The sequence below is a fragment of the Sinohyriopsis cumingii genome, chromosome 7 (assembly GCF_028554795.1).
Source record: "Sinohyriopsis cumingii isolate HCF-2022 chromosome 7, ASM2855479v2, whole genome shotgun sequence".
In the NCBI taxonomy this organism is placed as follows: Eukaryota; Metazoa; Mollusca; class Bivalvia; order Unionida; family Unionidae; genus Sinohyriopsis; species Sinohyriopsis cumingii.
This window is the reverse complement of record NC_142967.1, coordinates 106574142-106590179: the sequence shown is the minus strand read 5'-3', so window position 1 is coordinate 106590179 and position 16038 is coordinate 106574142. Positions and strand designations below refer to the sequence as shown.

The 16038-nt window shown below is 35.8% G+C and overlaps 1 protein-coding gene across 2 annotated transcripts in view; it reads left to right on the top strand.

The window, feature by feature from the left end:
• LOC149795894 (uncharacterized) overlaps positions 1-16038 on the top strand; it is a 49227-nt gene that overhangs the window by 16264 nt on the left and 16925 nt on the right. Inside the window, exons 2-5 of one of the 2 annotated variants that reach the window (XM_089965811.1) lie at positions 7383-7552; positions 8254-8594; positions 11591-12199; positions 13823-14014. In XM_089965811.1, coding sequence (XP_089821937.1) covers positions 11725-12199; positions 13823-14014 — 667 coding nt within the window. In that variant the 5' untranslated portion in view covers positions 7383-7552; positions 8254-8594; positions 11591-11724. The remainder of the gene's footprint in view (positions 1-7382; positions 7553-8253; positions 8595-11590; positions 12200-13822; positions 14015-16038) is intronic. The other variant, XM_089965810.1, reaches the window with a different exon arrangement.

Sequence of the window (16038 nt, the reverse complement as noted above, 5' to 3'; positions counted from 1 at the left end):
TAATGAGTCCCCGATAGATGCCGATATCCATGATACCACGCTGAAATAGTCGCTGACAGATATCTTACGGCTTCATTAATTATTTCCGGGGAGTTATTTCCGGCACGTTTTCCTCCGATGAGGACTTCCAACCGAGATACATCGTTGATAACGCTATCAGGACAGGAAATAAAACCACCCCCTAAACCTTTTCCCGATGTTTTTTTAGTTGGTGGTGTTTTTGATGTTGGTGAAGGGATGGAGGGTGTTTTTGATGTTGGTGAAGTTTTAGGAGGTGGTTTTAATGTTGGTAAAGTTTTCAAGGGAGGATCAATAAGACCCAATGCCACGAGAATATCTTCCTCTTCCTTGCTCCTCTCTTCAGCAGATTTCTTAAGATAATTCTCCATACTCCTATTAAAATTATACCATCTAAGATCGTCTTGTCTAGCCTGAGGAACATCATAATATCCACGAAATATACCCTTATACCATTCTTCACGACCCATTTTCCCTACATACTCAGGTTTTAAAAAAATTTTCTCGATTGGTAAAAAGCGAATAAGCTATTGGACCTAACATATTTTCTGGCATTTTTCTTAAACCCTCAACAGCATGCGACATAAATTTATTAACCAAATCAACTTTAGGCTTAGCAGCTGCTTCTGGAGCGTCAACAAAAGCTTCCTCCTCTCCTTCTTCGGGGGGTACTGCCGCAGCGGGCGGAGGTCTTGCCGCAGCAGCGATACCAGCTGGAAGCGCTCGTAAAATTTCCTTTGTTTCCGTTAACACTGGAAGAACAGCTCGCCTGGTAGTCAACACAGCCTTTTCAGTAGCTGTTGTAACGGGTTTAAATAATTCTTCTGCACCCTCCACAAATTCAACTCGTGATAACTGCCGTGCTTGTAATTTTTCTCTGACACTATCTCGCACAGGAAGAAATTTTTTTATTGCTTCTAGTCGCTCTCGAGCTAGTCTAGCGGAATGTGCTTCTCCGATGTTGGCCATTATTGTTAACCCGAATTTTTAATTCACAATGGAAATCCTAAAATGATTAGCAGCAGAGAGACTACGCCACCAACGTCGTCGTCGACGTCACCCCGGTTAAGAAACTATTTTTTATAGCGGCTGGTTATCGCTGTCGAAATAACCCCCGTAGCCAGAAAAGAGGATTTAGTCATCATAGTTTCTGGCTAGAAGGGTTTATTTTGTGAAATAAGACCTTCTATCAGAAGAGTTTTTGATAGATGGTCCTGTTGGACGAAAAAGTTGGTGGGCCCAGTCTCTCTGCTGCTACTTATGCCACCGGAAAGGTCGACACATACATACATACATACATACATATATACATACATACATACATACATACATACATACATACATACATACATACATACATACATACATACATATATACATACATACATAGGTACGTGCGTATGCACGTACGTACGTACGTGCGAGCGTACGTACACACATACCTACATCCATACATACAAACATACATACATATATATACATATATACATACATGCGCAGGCACATACGTACGGACCGCTCCGGTGGCCTAGTGGTTAGAGCTTTCCGCCTGGTATGCGGCAGGTCGTGGGTTTGATCCCCGGCCGAGTCATAAAAAGACTTACAAAAATGGTTATAACAGCTGCCTTGCTTGGCGCTCAGCGTTAAGAGGTTAGTGTTAGGACTGGTTGGTCTGGTGTCAGAATAATGTGACTGGGTGGGACATCGTGCTACATGTCTGCAGCATGATGCCCCATTGCTAGACATCGCTATAAACTGCCACACTGCAGACATCGTAGCGATATGACTGAACAATTGTTAAAGCTACGTTAAAAATCCTAATCACACACACACAATCGGACGGACGTACATGCGTGCGAGCGTACATACATGCATGTGTACACACACACACACATATACATACATACATACATACATACATACATACACTTAGGACTTAATGTAGTTTCTACATACAGTATTTAGGGCCTATTGTGTTTTATATCTGTTTTGCACGAATTATAATTTATGCTATAGTGTGCGAACAGTAATTATGGCATATGGATCATTTTAAAAAATTAAGATTTGGCGCACCTTGCATATTTACCCCCAAAAATATTGTGTGTCTGTGTGCGTGCGTGCGTGTGTGTATATATAAATACTTAGAAGCAAACTTTAATGATTGCGTATCAGACAGAACACAGGTGCATGTTTGATACAGAAATATCATAGGATGAGTGAAGGAAAAGGTCATTGCTAGAGAAAATGGGGGTACATTAGCGCAAATTTTCTCTGCCGATAAATCTTCGAGTCCGCTTTTATTACAGTATTGCTAGTATCATACAACAATATAGTGTCTCATTGATTTGTTGTGCGACTATTTTTTTTTTCTTCAGATTTTCACATGAACAACTCTCTTCTTTTCACCAATCTGACACGTGCTTTCCTTATGGCTTCTTTTCCAGTATCCCGTCTTTATTTATAATGCACCTCATCATTTTCGACCGTGACGTGATCATATTAGCGTCTATCAAATAGCATAGCGTCTATCAAATAGCATAGAGTCTATCAAATAGCTGAGACGTTTATCAAATAGCATAGCGTCTATCAAATAGCATCAAATTGTCATTTGTGTATATCCCCGCTGAGACGTTTAAAAAGACCACTCGAAGATCACATGTTTTGGACCATTTTTAAGACAGGACAGGAAAAGAAAAGGTTATATATATACTTATGGATCTTCTTAAATGGAAATGAACACCGTGTCGAAGGAATATATGTGGACAGTCGGGCGCGAACATTATGCTGCTTCTCGATAAATTTCCGTACTGAATGAAAACTGTCATTACTTCAATTGTTGAAGTAAAATTAACTTGAACGTGGGAAACATCCCATCAGCCGAACCTAAATTTACCTTGAAATATTGTACTGCTTACTTTTTCTAGAATATATCTATAATGTGTTTGAATTTATGCCTGAGAAAGATTTCCAAAATATATAGGTTAGTTTCTTTCTTCTTTATTTACCTCGCATTGATTCAGTTTTGTCTTTTCCAGTTCATTGCTTTCTTTTGCTTTTTATTTAGAAGATGGCACAAACTATGCAATTTTCAACTTTTGTCGTTTCATTTTATTCTGTGTATCGATATCGTAAATATATTCAATTTGTCATGCTCTCTCTCTCTCTCTCTCTGTAATCTTCATTTATATCATGTTAATTCAGATTTTCTGCAATTCATTGTTATATATCATCCTCCACATATTGGATGGCACGACAAGTGCAAGCCGTTGTTACATACTACTTGTAAGAAGATTCTAGTCACCACCACCATCCCCACCACCCCGTCTCTCTCTCTCTCTCTCTCTCTCTCTCTCTGATATTGATATATTCGACCAGATCAACGAGACAACGTTTGACATCATTAATCAATATTCTATTTCATTGAACCCATTCGTGGAATACCAGTTATTAATACCCCACGACCTAGCCGTGGTTTATGGAAATTCAGAACAGATCAGCACAAAAAGATATGACGGGAAAACCACCGTCATTCAGTACAAAATAAAGCAGCAGGTGTGGGTCATCACTAGTGTCCAAATTCCTACCGTTCAAGAAAAGATATTATCTGTTAGACGGAATGCGCGATTAGGATACCAGATATAATGTATGATGGGGTGATGAAAAATGTAATCCTAGAAATATTGAGGACATATTAACACTAATATCCTTTCCGTCCCAATACGACAGATCTAGTAGGATGGGGTACTGGCAGGGAAATAAAGTACGCTTTATCGATGATTTTTCTCTACAGATACTATTTAAGTCCACCATCACTAGTATCACAGGAGAGAATATTGCAGAGCTTAGTTTTGCATGATCGCGGTTTTCACTCCGATTTTATACAATCAACTTTGTTTTCATCCATGTCACTCGTGTTGAATCTCATTCCCCGCACTTCGACTTTTCTTCAATTGTTTCATCATCTATCGAGCCATTCAAAATATTCGTTTAGTAGTGCAGTCCACCTGTAGCAAAATTGTACACCTGGAAATAAAAAGGTTTCAATCCTCCTGGTAAATTTTGATTGATCTACTATCTGCCATCACACCTAAGTATTTGATATATGTGTCCGATTTTATTACTTAGTATCTGATAGGTTTTACGGCACCACCTGTTTACATATTATTTGTTTGAACAAACTAGACGAATAGTAATAGAGACATATCACTACGTAGCCATAAATATATCCACAGAGTAAATGCCTAAACATTTATGCATACGATTTAATCTCCACTCCCATACAAGACAGAACATGCAAACACCATATAAGGCTAAGGTTCCTTTACAAACTGAACGAGAGTCCTACCGTGAATAGACATGAGCGCTTAAATAATACTGAACTTAATGATTGAATCGACATTAAAAAGTAAACGAATTAAGGAGTGAATTAAGAATACAATAAATATTTCCAGCGTCATGGAAGATTATGCGCCAGTGCTCTATAGTGTGTGCAACTAAGCCAGCTGACATGTCAACATGAACGCCTTCTTCAAATTTATATGTTTAGAAAGGTAGTATATATAAGGATCATTCTCTACGAACTGGTGTTCATTAATGTTTCAGTCGTATCAGAATCCAGAATCATGAGAGAGAGAGAGAGAGAGAGAGAGAGAGCCTAGTCTTTCTTTAAGATATATAATTATTTTCTCGATGTTTGAAAAATTACATACCAGTTTGTGATATTTACTCGCAAAGCAGATTTTCAAAATTTGGATTTAACGATCGTCGAAACGAAATCAAACAAGCACGCAACTTAGAATTGATGAATCGTTCGCATTTCAACATGTGGTTGCGAGACAAGTATGTGTTAAACGCAGTGCACGTACGTCTGAGACTGAAATCGAAGAAGTATCGAGTTCCATTTGATGGCAAATACTAACGTTTACAACACCGTCATCGAAGAAGCCATACTTGACGCGCGCCGTTTAGTAGTCTTGCCACTGGGTAGCCGTTTACTTCCCAGCAATCACAGTTTGGAATATTTTGATTCCTATTGATTACCGTCTCTGGAAGACGACTAAAGTATCGTTATGAGAAGAAAGATCAACTCGACTCAATAATGTTAGACTACAAAACTCAGATTCCAAGGTGTGTAACCAAGACTGCTTATAGTTTCTTTTCATCAGCGCAGTCTCGGATTTCCATTAAAAAGTTTAGTGACTCATTTTGATCGTGAGTACTCTAGAAATATTGATAAATTAGAAAGATGGTTTTGTGAATATTATGGGTATTTCTTGTCTTTAGCTCATAGTGTACATGGATGGAAAAATGACAGTGTCTTACATCAATGGAAGTCAAGTTTCACTTCACAACATTGTCAACCTTGTTAAGACGTTCAAGCTTAAATATTCAATGTTTGTATGCATTCCTGTTTGTGTTGGAGACGCTTCTTCTTATTTTTAATAAACTTGTTGATTGTTTAAAGAAAAAATGGTGTTATCTGGAGGATGTAATTGAAACAATTTCTTTTTATTCGAATCTGAGCGATATTTTCTATCATTTGCGTGCTTTTTCCACATAAAGTGGTACGTTCACCTGACTGATCACCCATCCTTGACTCGTCAAACGCTTATAAAATGACCTCTAAGATTTCACGATGGAGCAAAGCCAAGGTGCATATACACCGGATCAGGCAACACCTGATACAGAGGAGCCCTGACAAAAAAATAACCAACATCATTTCGAACGTTGTTCAGGACCTTGTAGAAGATGTCCCGATCGATGAAATTATAAAGGAAAAGAAGACTGGAAGAAGTGTCAAATGCTACAGAAAAGGTAACAAAAGGAGCATCATCAACAACAACAGAGGCAGCAACATTATTTGGGGAGAAGGGAGAGAGTCTTAAAAGGAGACACATGACTTCTGTTTCTCCTTTAGAAGGAGCAAACCTTATGCTGTAATGAGGCCTGTGATGAGCCTTGGTCGTCCACCTAGAGGATAAGACCCAGTACAAATCACACAACAAAACACCCTTTTCCAGGGCCACCCACATCTATACAAAAGAGAGCCAACAGCATTATCTTTTATGCATTGAATTATCTGCATGTGTTTTCGTACGTCTTTGTCTTTTGCAACCAAAATCTACACAATTCATTTTGCTTACATCATGTGTGTTAGATATAGTGTGTTTGTATGGGTACAGAATGCATCTATCAACACAAACTTGCTCTTTTGTAATTTTATCTACAAAAAATAGAAAAATGGATTATTTTATGTCTGTGCAATTTCTTTTTCCTTTTGGTACTCTGTGGAGTGGATCATATTTTGAGTGAGGGATGTTTTCCTTCATGTCCGTGCTCCAGGTTTATAAAGCGGTGCGATGAACCGTCCAATTTCTGCATCCAGTAATCATTCCTTTATAAGAACATCTAACCAATGGAACGCTTTTTCTTTTCCCGTATTTAATACTGCATATGTGGTGCATGTCCTTGATGGAATCGAACCACATTTCCATGGAAACATTGTAAATAATCTCATTCAAATCCATTTAAATTAAGCCTGAACTGTTCCAGCTGACCTGACCGGAGTGAATTATATGACACACATAAATGTCGTTCATAAGTCAAGTGTAGAAAAATGATATCCGTGTAAAATGTTTTATTGATTTGGAATGATAATTGTTTTTGAAATTATAATTTGTAAAAAACAATCTATTTCTCACTGTTACTGGTTATTGAATCGTACAATATTGATTCAACTCGTGTCTGAGCTTTTTCTTTTGCAAGCGCAACAACTGAAAGGTGCATCGTTTAAGCCAGAATTGAATGAAATGCCAAAAAAGAAAATCATTTGTCCCTCCTATCTAGACACTTTATACTAAAATAAAATCTATGTAAGAATTAAGATCTCAAATAGGTAATGCTTTATTGAATTTCTGATCCTCGTTGAATAAATTCAATATTTAATTATTACCCCTTTGACTAAATTCGACTACTTTAATATATAGTATTCATAGGCTTCTTTACGTAAATATTGATGAATATTATTCTGTTATAAGCGATTACCCATAACGTTCAAAATTGTTGTCAAAAGTCTATTTAAATATATTAAATCATTGGCATCTTTTAAACAATATGACATGATTATCGACAAAGAAGACAGAGGCTGGCAAAAAATAACAACACAAAAAACAAAACAAACACGGAATTATCTTGAATAAATGTACATTTCAAAGTTGTTCCCTGAATCCCTTTTCTGACTAAAGTTACACCTTGCGCACTTTCAAACAAGGGTCGGTCTTTATAATCCTGTCACATATCTTCTTTGTTTTTCCTCTGTGACTGCATACAAATATAAACATTTACCTTTTGAGCTTTCATTTTAGATGCGGCCTGAAACCAACTGTGGCAACCATTCATAGCTTCCTCAACATGTGAGTAAGTGGGAAATGGGCATGTAGAAACCTAACAGAAAGGCTTTGTCAAGGAAAAGTCCACATGCGGCGAACGTCTCAACATCTCCGAAGCTTGAATAGGACTGCACATGGATAAAAAGGTTAATTATCTGGACTAGCTGAGTATCCTCTGTTTCTACAAAAGAGATTTTTCACCAGAGTGCATTACATTACAGAAACTGTACATACGTATATCAATACTTATAATGACCTGTTTCTGAGAATTTATCCATTGAACCATTTACATTTTAAACGTGTGAAAGATTAATTTTAGCTCTTTATGTCAAATACAAAAAACAGCAATTCTTCTTTATGAATCATATGTTTCAAAATCGGAAAACCATAGCCTAAGGTACGTTAGCGTGGTAAACATTAATAAGAATACAACATGGCTCTGTATAGAGATTAAGTGAAACAGGTGAGGGTGGTTGGTAGGATAGAAAGGAGAAATTAGCATATAAAAGCGAGAAGATATACCGTACTGATTGTCGTAGTCATAAATTTATTCTCCAAAATGCCGTAAAAATTCCTTCTTTACAAATGATACTGATTAAGCTTATATAAACCAATTAATCGAGAACCTGAATATTGATAATGATTAAGCTTATAAAAATCGATTAATCGAGAACCTCAATATTTGTGTAGGATAGATAGTTTGAAATTATTGACTATTGTATACATATTAATATGATTTTTCTTCGGAGGTGAATTGCAATTTAAACACAAGTTCTTGTTTATGGTGGGAATAAATTCGCACATGCTTGTAAATTTGGATTTAAAATAGTCTTGTCTTCTTATATAGCTCTGACATAAAACGATGAAGGACTCGATGATTTTTTCGTCGCTGAAGGTAGTCCTCAGAGCAAAGAAATCCTCGAGATGTCACCGTCAATCTACGGGCGTATTCAGGATTCTGGATATTATGCTGAATAATAGTCTGACGTGTATTATACACAAGCTAATGGCGTATAACATTCTGAGACCAAAGAACGTATAGCTAAAGGCCGTACTTGAAGTAGCCGTACTTGTAGGAAATACGCGCAAATCTCTACAATCACGTTCCAAGTGGCTTTCAGCCACTATAGAAAACCCAGACATATTCCGAATGAGACTCGAAGCTGCCATTGCACTAAATAGCACCGGGTAAAGATTCACGCTGTTTGCTCTAAATTTTATATAGAACTAACAGCTTTGATTTGATATGATGACATCGTATGTGAGTACATACCATATAATACTATGTTTGAATTAGGACTAACGTTATAAATGAGTAAACAAGAACCTTAAAGGGTTGAGTATGTATTGTATTACTGAGGTACATCAGTATAAAAGTAGTTTCTAAGCAATCCCTCAAGATATCCCGTAGTAAATATCTGATTAATAGAAAAGAAGTTGACAAATATAGGGTTGACTTCATTGTCACAGCAGTGTAAATTTTGATGCTGAAGCACGCATCGAAGAGATCTGCAAAACAAATTCACCATACCAGATTAAAGTTTAACTTACATGAACTGTCTCCTACACGTGCAATCGCACCGAATGTTCCTAAATAATTTTGCGGAAATAGTACAGTTAACTTTCATATGCCAGAAAATACAGGTGTGACATTTATGGTTTAGTGCAGCCAAGGAAAATTTAAGAGCGTGTACAAATATAAGTTTAGAATAAAGTTATAAAGAATAGTTCTAAATATGAGCTGACTTTAAGTGCAGAATGATACCTCACTGACATTTAGATCTAATATGATTTGTTAAACGTTTATAGAACATACGCTGTAGTGGGATAATAGTGGCATGAAACCAAGCAGGCCGATCATGGTTCCAGTCCTTAAACCGCTTCTAAATTTCCGATGACTTTTTCCCAATAAGAAGTATTCACATATGGTTACTTCCCGTGTAAACCCAAAGCAAAGTTTCGATCGATATGAACATGTAACTATTTATAGCACCGCTTATCAATGCCTCCATTGTTAGCTTGCATGTAGATATATAAATCTGTAGCTGTCTGCTGTAGTTAACTGTATCTTGTATAAAGCAGCATAAGTCAAGAAATTGCATATTTCAAACAGAAAACAAGCATTTCTTGACTTAACGCAAGACATGGTGTGCTGACGTGCCTCTCAAGTACTTCTTCTCTTATAAAAGAGACAGTCAAATTTACCACCGTCGACGTGAAAAACGACTCACATTATTATTGTTGCAAGTGCTAATTAATACAGTAAAACATAAAATTACCATCCAAAGAAGCCAGCTATGAAAAACGCGAGAGACTACGTATGCGATTTTTAATATTTATCATGCCAAATCAAACGCGAGGGACCACCTATGCGATAAAACGAGATATGTACACCATCGAAATCAATAGCGATGGAATGGTAATTTTAAAATGGGTTGGTTTTCACATCCACAAACTGTTAGCGTATCCTATTCTTGGTCGAGACATTCCAGGTTCGAATCCTACTCGCGGAAAATAACATTTTTCTTAAGGAAACATTGATCTAATGTTGGATACGAACGATGATGTACTAATAGTGTCAATTATAACTTCGACAGAATTATAACAGCAAACAATCATGTCGTACGTGTTCATAGCATGAAGTTCAAGTTGGACATAGTGAAAATAAGAAATGAATGAGGCTTTAACTAAAAATTGTATATTGTGGTTGATTCTAAAGTAACTTAATCAGTTCAGTGCGGCCAAAATAAAGAACACCTCGGTGACATTAATTTTATCAAATTTCAGAGGTTGCGCAAATACAAAACAAGTCCTGCTAGAATATTTCCATTTCTAGCGGTAGTTACAGCGTTCACGGCGGCTGCGGCTGCCGCGTTTGCAAAGGCGGCTGCATTTATGTCAGTCTGCACCACATCTGGGATGAGTCTGAGAAAATATTCTGGTAAACATGCAAATTAAATGCAAAATGCCTATGTATATCGATCTGCCTGAGAGCTATCCAGCGGCTGGGGCACATCGTGCAAACATTGTTCAGGGGCCCAAGGAGGACGCGTGTCTGAAAAATCGTCAGTGGGAAAAAGTGATGCAGAACTTCGAAATAGTTTAAGGATTGGAAACATGATCGGCCAGCTCGGTCTCATACTACTGTTTAATCCACTACTCACGCAATCGTAAGCTCCCAATAGATTAGTCACACTGGACCGTCGTTAATGCATTGCCGAAAGTAACTCCAACTATGTAATTGCTTTCATTGAAAGACTTGTAAATGCTTTGTCTTAAAAGTTTCTTAACCAGAGCTTGATTCCTTGGCACACCAAAGAACAATAGAGCATTTTAATGGTTATTTCACGAAAGCATCAATCTTAAATGTGAATATATTATAACAAGGAATCTAGCCCACCCTATAAAAACTCAGCAGAATATAAATTCAGCTTCCTGAATCAGGAATTTCCTTTGTAGAAATCAAGGAAAGCATGTTCATCTTTTGTTAATCACGAATTCAACCGAATTAGATTTGTTTATACCAAAACTTCGTGTCAATTAAATCGATATTGGCATCTCATGTGCAGTCAACAGGGACTTATAATTGCACTTTGTGCAGCCAATGATGTTTACTGTGCAGCCATAAACAGGACAGATAAAGAGAGACATGAACATATTAAAGTTATTGGAAATCAACAGTAAGCATGCATTAGGTTTACTTTGGCTGATGAAGTACTCTATAAATACATTATTTACCAATATAGCCAATAATGAGAGATTGATCTGGAAAAATTCAAGCATCCTGATAAACTCTGCGACCATTTGTAACATGTCCAGCTGAACTGCAATAAACTGTTCAGAAGAATATGCACTTCAAATCGTATATCATATTTACCATCGGTTTATGTTCTTCATGTACTACAGCTTAAGGCCCAATATAAAGATTGTGTAATGTATTTTAATGGAGAAGGTAAATCTCTTTTCTTGTATAAAAAAATGTAAAAACTCTTTGGATAATGCAGGGGCGCTTTATCGCATATACGAAGTTGTTAAACGAATAAACATGACACATGTCAACTTACTTCATTATTATAATTTAGCTACAGTTTCCAATGTTGATATATATGTTTCTAAACATATAAAGATAGGATCCTCTATAATAATTAAAAAGTATTGACTTGTATTTAACACATTTTTTTCAGACAATTAATTTATGATGTAAGTTTTGTGCAGCATTAACAGTGTTCACACAACACGAAATACAAAACTTCTCAACCGTCATCACTGATGTGTATTTTGTGGAAACACATACAGTTACATATGTTATTAAGACTGCATGCATGAAATGGAAAGACGGAAAAGTACAGGAAACGACAAAGGCAAACCATCTTGTAATCCCAACAAAAATGAAAGTACGAGCTTACCTTACAGTTTCGAGGCTGATAGAATCAAGATACATGTGTCCCAGGGTTCTGTTGTAGATGTGGAAGGTGTTGACGCAATTGTCAATACTGCTTTGAGTGACACGGGGGATATTGTAGGAATAGCACGTATTATCTTCGATAAAGCTGGAAAGAATATTATAGAGGAGTATAGAAAACATGGACCATTAAAAGAAGGCGATATTTTCGTTACTTCGGCAGGAAAGTTGAAGCACAAAGGTATCATTCATTGTGTTGTACCAAAAAGCTGGAGTTCATTTTCGGAAAAGGGCGAATACGTCACGAAACTCAACAAGGCCATTTTGAATATTTTTCTTGAGGCTGAAAACCGTGGGTTCTATAAAATAGCCATGCCAGCTATGCGTGCAGGCAAGTATTTGTATACGTATTATCTGTTCACTATCACTTTGCATAAGATAACTAATGATCAATAAATTTGTATACACTGACAACAATACATTAAACAACGGAAAAACATGGGATAGATAAAGGATAAATGTGTCTTATGCAGGGCTTTCATATCTTTATGTACTTTCGACTTGGGGTAAAATTAAATATGCCTTGCCTGAGGCACACTTTGCCTGTATCAAGCCGCGTTATGGCGTTATTTATAATGGTAAATCATGACATGTTATTGGTATATTATGAAAGTACTACAATATTGCAATACAATGAAAATGATCCTCGTACAACATGATTCAAAATGTCACCACCCTTCCTGAATCGATGTAAAACATTATGCGAAATATAGTCACACTTTCAGAGTTGGTGATAGTGAAGGTCAGACCACAATGTGAACTAAGTGACTGACGAAAAGTAAAGTATAGATACTCAGTCCAACTCATTGTCTGACGGAAGGTGTAAAATTAGCATGACTAATTAAAGGGGAAGGGAAACAACTCTACAACTATTAGTTTTCACAGACACACCTACCACAGGTAAAAATGTTGATAATTCGACGTTTTAGCCCAAAGTCCCATTACTGTTTGTTTTTTTTTTTTTTTTTTTGCGCCAAGACGTACGTAGTTGCTCAACGTTTTTGTGGTCTCTTATGTATGTTTTTTCCCTTGTCCTCTGTAGGAAAACTTTTTCAAAACTAACTGTCGTGAATACCGTGTACCGTGTTATTCTATGTACCTTTACTAACATTGGTGTAACTTGTATATGCTAGCTATGTGTTAAATGTAAGACTTTACTAGTATCAATTTTTATAAACGACTCTATGACAACGTGCCATTTGTTTAATTAACTCCGATATAATTAAAATAATTCCGGTGTTGAAAATCAGGCAATTGTGGGGAGGTTGTGTTATAATGGATTAGTGTATATATGTTTCCACTGCAGACATATCAACCAAAAGACTAAATTACCTCTAAAATTTCTTCTCCATACCTCAGTGGTTTGTATGCAATCATCGTAAAATTCTAAGTACAAAGAAATATACAAATGAGTAAACGTCTGACAAAATATTGCAATTACCTGAAAATCTAATCAAGTCGTCTTCGTGTGTTGCCAAATTCGTATTCCAGATTTAATGTCAACATTTTTTTAAAATCTTTTTTTTTTCAACCTTGCTCATAATCTTATCATGACAGATGAAAATGCTTTAGTATGCTGGTCAATGCATGAAACGAATGTTTAATTTATGGCAGTCAGGCTTGGCTACTTATTCTTTTTCAAGCATTTTGAAACAGGCTGATGTATGTACTTTCAAAACTTATACAAGTATACTGATCTGTCATTGAATATAGTATTTCATACTAGATAATTTTTTAATTACTTGATTTGAATTAATCACTGCTTGTAGCGAAGGCATTTTAATTGGTCTTGTCGATTGAGCTATAAACATAAGCACAATTCCTTGATCAAACTATTAAAATATACTTCCTTCCGTTTAAATATCATGTCAAAATCATTCCATTTCTCATGCAATATAGATGTGCATGTATCTGATTTACTGTCGTTCTTTTATAAAGGGCTTTTTCTTTTCAGATAGCACTGCTTCAACGGATTTTAATATATATGCAGAGGTATATCTCAAATCGATCGAAGACTACTGTAAAACGAAGTCTAAATATCTAATTACTGCTATCCATTTCGTAGACATCAATACAGACATTCTGTTATCTATCAGGTCAGCTTGTGAGAAGCGTAAGACAGTGGCAAGCTTTCTATCTGCAACAGGTACTGAACCTTTTCAAAATTTCTCTCCACCATTTCTCTGTCTCAACAAGAAGAAAAAATTATATTTATTTGCAGTGCGTTTTTAAAAAGAAACGAAAACAAAGACAGACGTGTTCTTATTGTTGTTGTGGGCTTAACGCAATGTTTAAGCACATGATAGGCACATGATAGGTATATATATATATATATATATATATATATATATATATATATATATATATATATATATATATATATATATTTATATATATATAACTGGCGGAGGAAGAACATGGAAAAATACACACATAGGCCGATGGCAGTACTCAGTAAAAACGAGTGCTTTCTACCACTTTTACCTGGTCCCCAGAAATACTTGAATACGCTTTGTATTTTTTAGCCGCCTTTCGTTATATAAATCGTTACTGACTTTCATGTTTGTTAGTTCACATTGCGACTAAGTACAAGGATATATGGCTAATTGCAATTAGTGTTTGTTTTCCGTAAACTCTCCGTAATCATCTTTAGTTTCGTTCAGATATAATTTGAGAGGAATCATTTGTTTAAATTATTCGTGATAATTACAAAGTCCTTATTGCCATTTTGAACAAATCAATATTTTGGGAATAATGTAAAGTCATTCAAAGACATTCTGGATTATATCATTGTGATACATCCAGGCTGTTTGTACATCAATTCATTTATGACTATTGGTGCTTTATCACATTCAATAAAATAATTCATTCAAAATACTCTATACTTTTGGACGTCTGTTGGAACAATTAGGATTATTTGGGATTTAATTCACAATACCGTAAATTCCTCTAATCTTTTCACTTTGTAAGTTAGAGAAATAATTTTTTTTTTTTTTAAATAAACCTTTTTGGTTTCGCTTATTTCTGTTTCTTAATATATTAACTCTGTATGTTAGCTGTATTGAACGCTTGTCATTTGATTGTCAGAGTACCCCCGACATCTTAATTGTCGCCATTTCATAAAATGCAACTCATATTGTCAAGATTTCAAATCTTATAATCCAGTATAATAATATTTTACCGTAATTTTGCTGTACACGTTTCTGACAATAAAGACTTTGATGTTAGAATAAATTGTCCTATTACGCATGAGTCGTATCTGTCAAAAAAGTAGGTATTTTTATCATTCGAGACCGTATTACCGTATTTACTGGATTTTATGGCAGCGTTGATTAGTTTCACTAATTCGCCCATTCAAAAGTCTTTGTAAAATATCATCTAAAAATAAATGTTTAGTTATTAAGAATATGAATATTTTTAAAACAATTTGCTTTAGGCCTGTTCATTGATATGTGTTATAATTAAAAAAAAACTAATTGCGCCTTACAACTGCAAACAGTTAAATCTTATCAAGGTAAAATTAAGAAAAATGCGAAGGAGAAACTGTTCGTAGATTTAAGTGAATGCTTGGTTTTAGCTCGATGAGAGGAGACGAGAGGAAAGTTATTTGTTTCAATGAACTAATTATTCTTTTTGTTGAAACATTACCGGAATAACAATATTTGTATTTGTCGAAGTCTGACCTTTTATCGATTCCTTTGCTAGTTTTTCCTACACTGTCGGCGCATCCATCCATTCATAACTGAAACAACCATAATGGATACATTCCAAACATTCCCTCCATGTATGATTTAAGTACTTGTTTGCTGATCATTTAGTAGCCACTTTTACTTTAAATTTCCATTCTTCTTCGTGTCTCGCCAATTTGCACATAACTGGAATGTATATGCCTCTTTCTTCAAAGAGAATAGGTTTCATTCATTTCTGACTGCTGGTTGCCATTAGTTCCACTCCTTTACGGCGATGCAATGTATATGCTGCTGTAGGCACCAATGGTATTAGAAAATTTCTCGAGGGGTCAGATTCCTTTATATTAATCTTTGCATTTTTTCTTTATTTAGTTTTTTCTCCATTTCCTGTAACCGATTTTCACTGGTGCATTTCTAATATTTTAACGCGGATCCTGCATTGCAAACATGAATTCTATGAGATTGTAACTTTTTTGTGTTG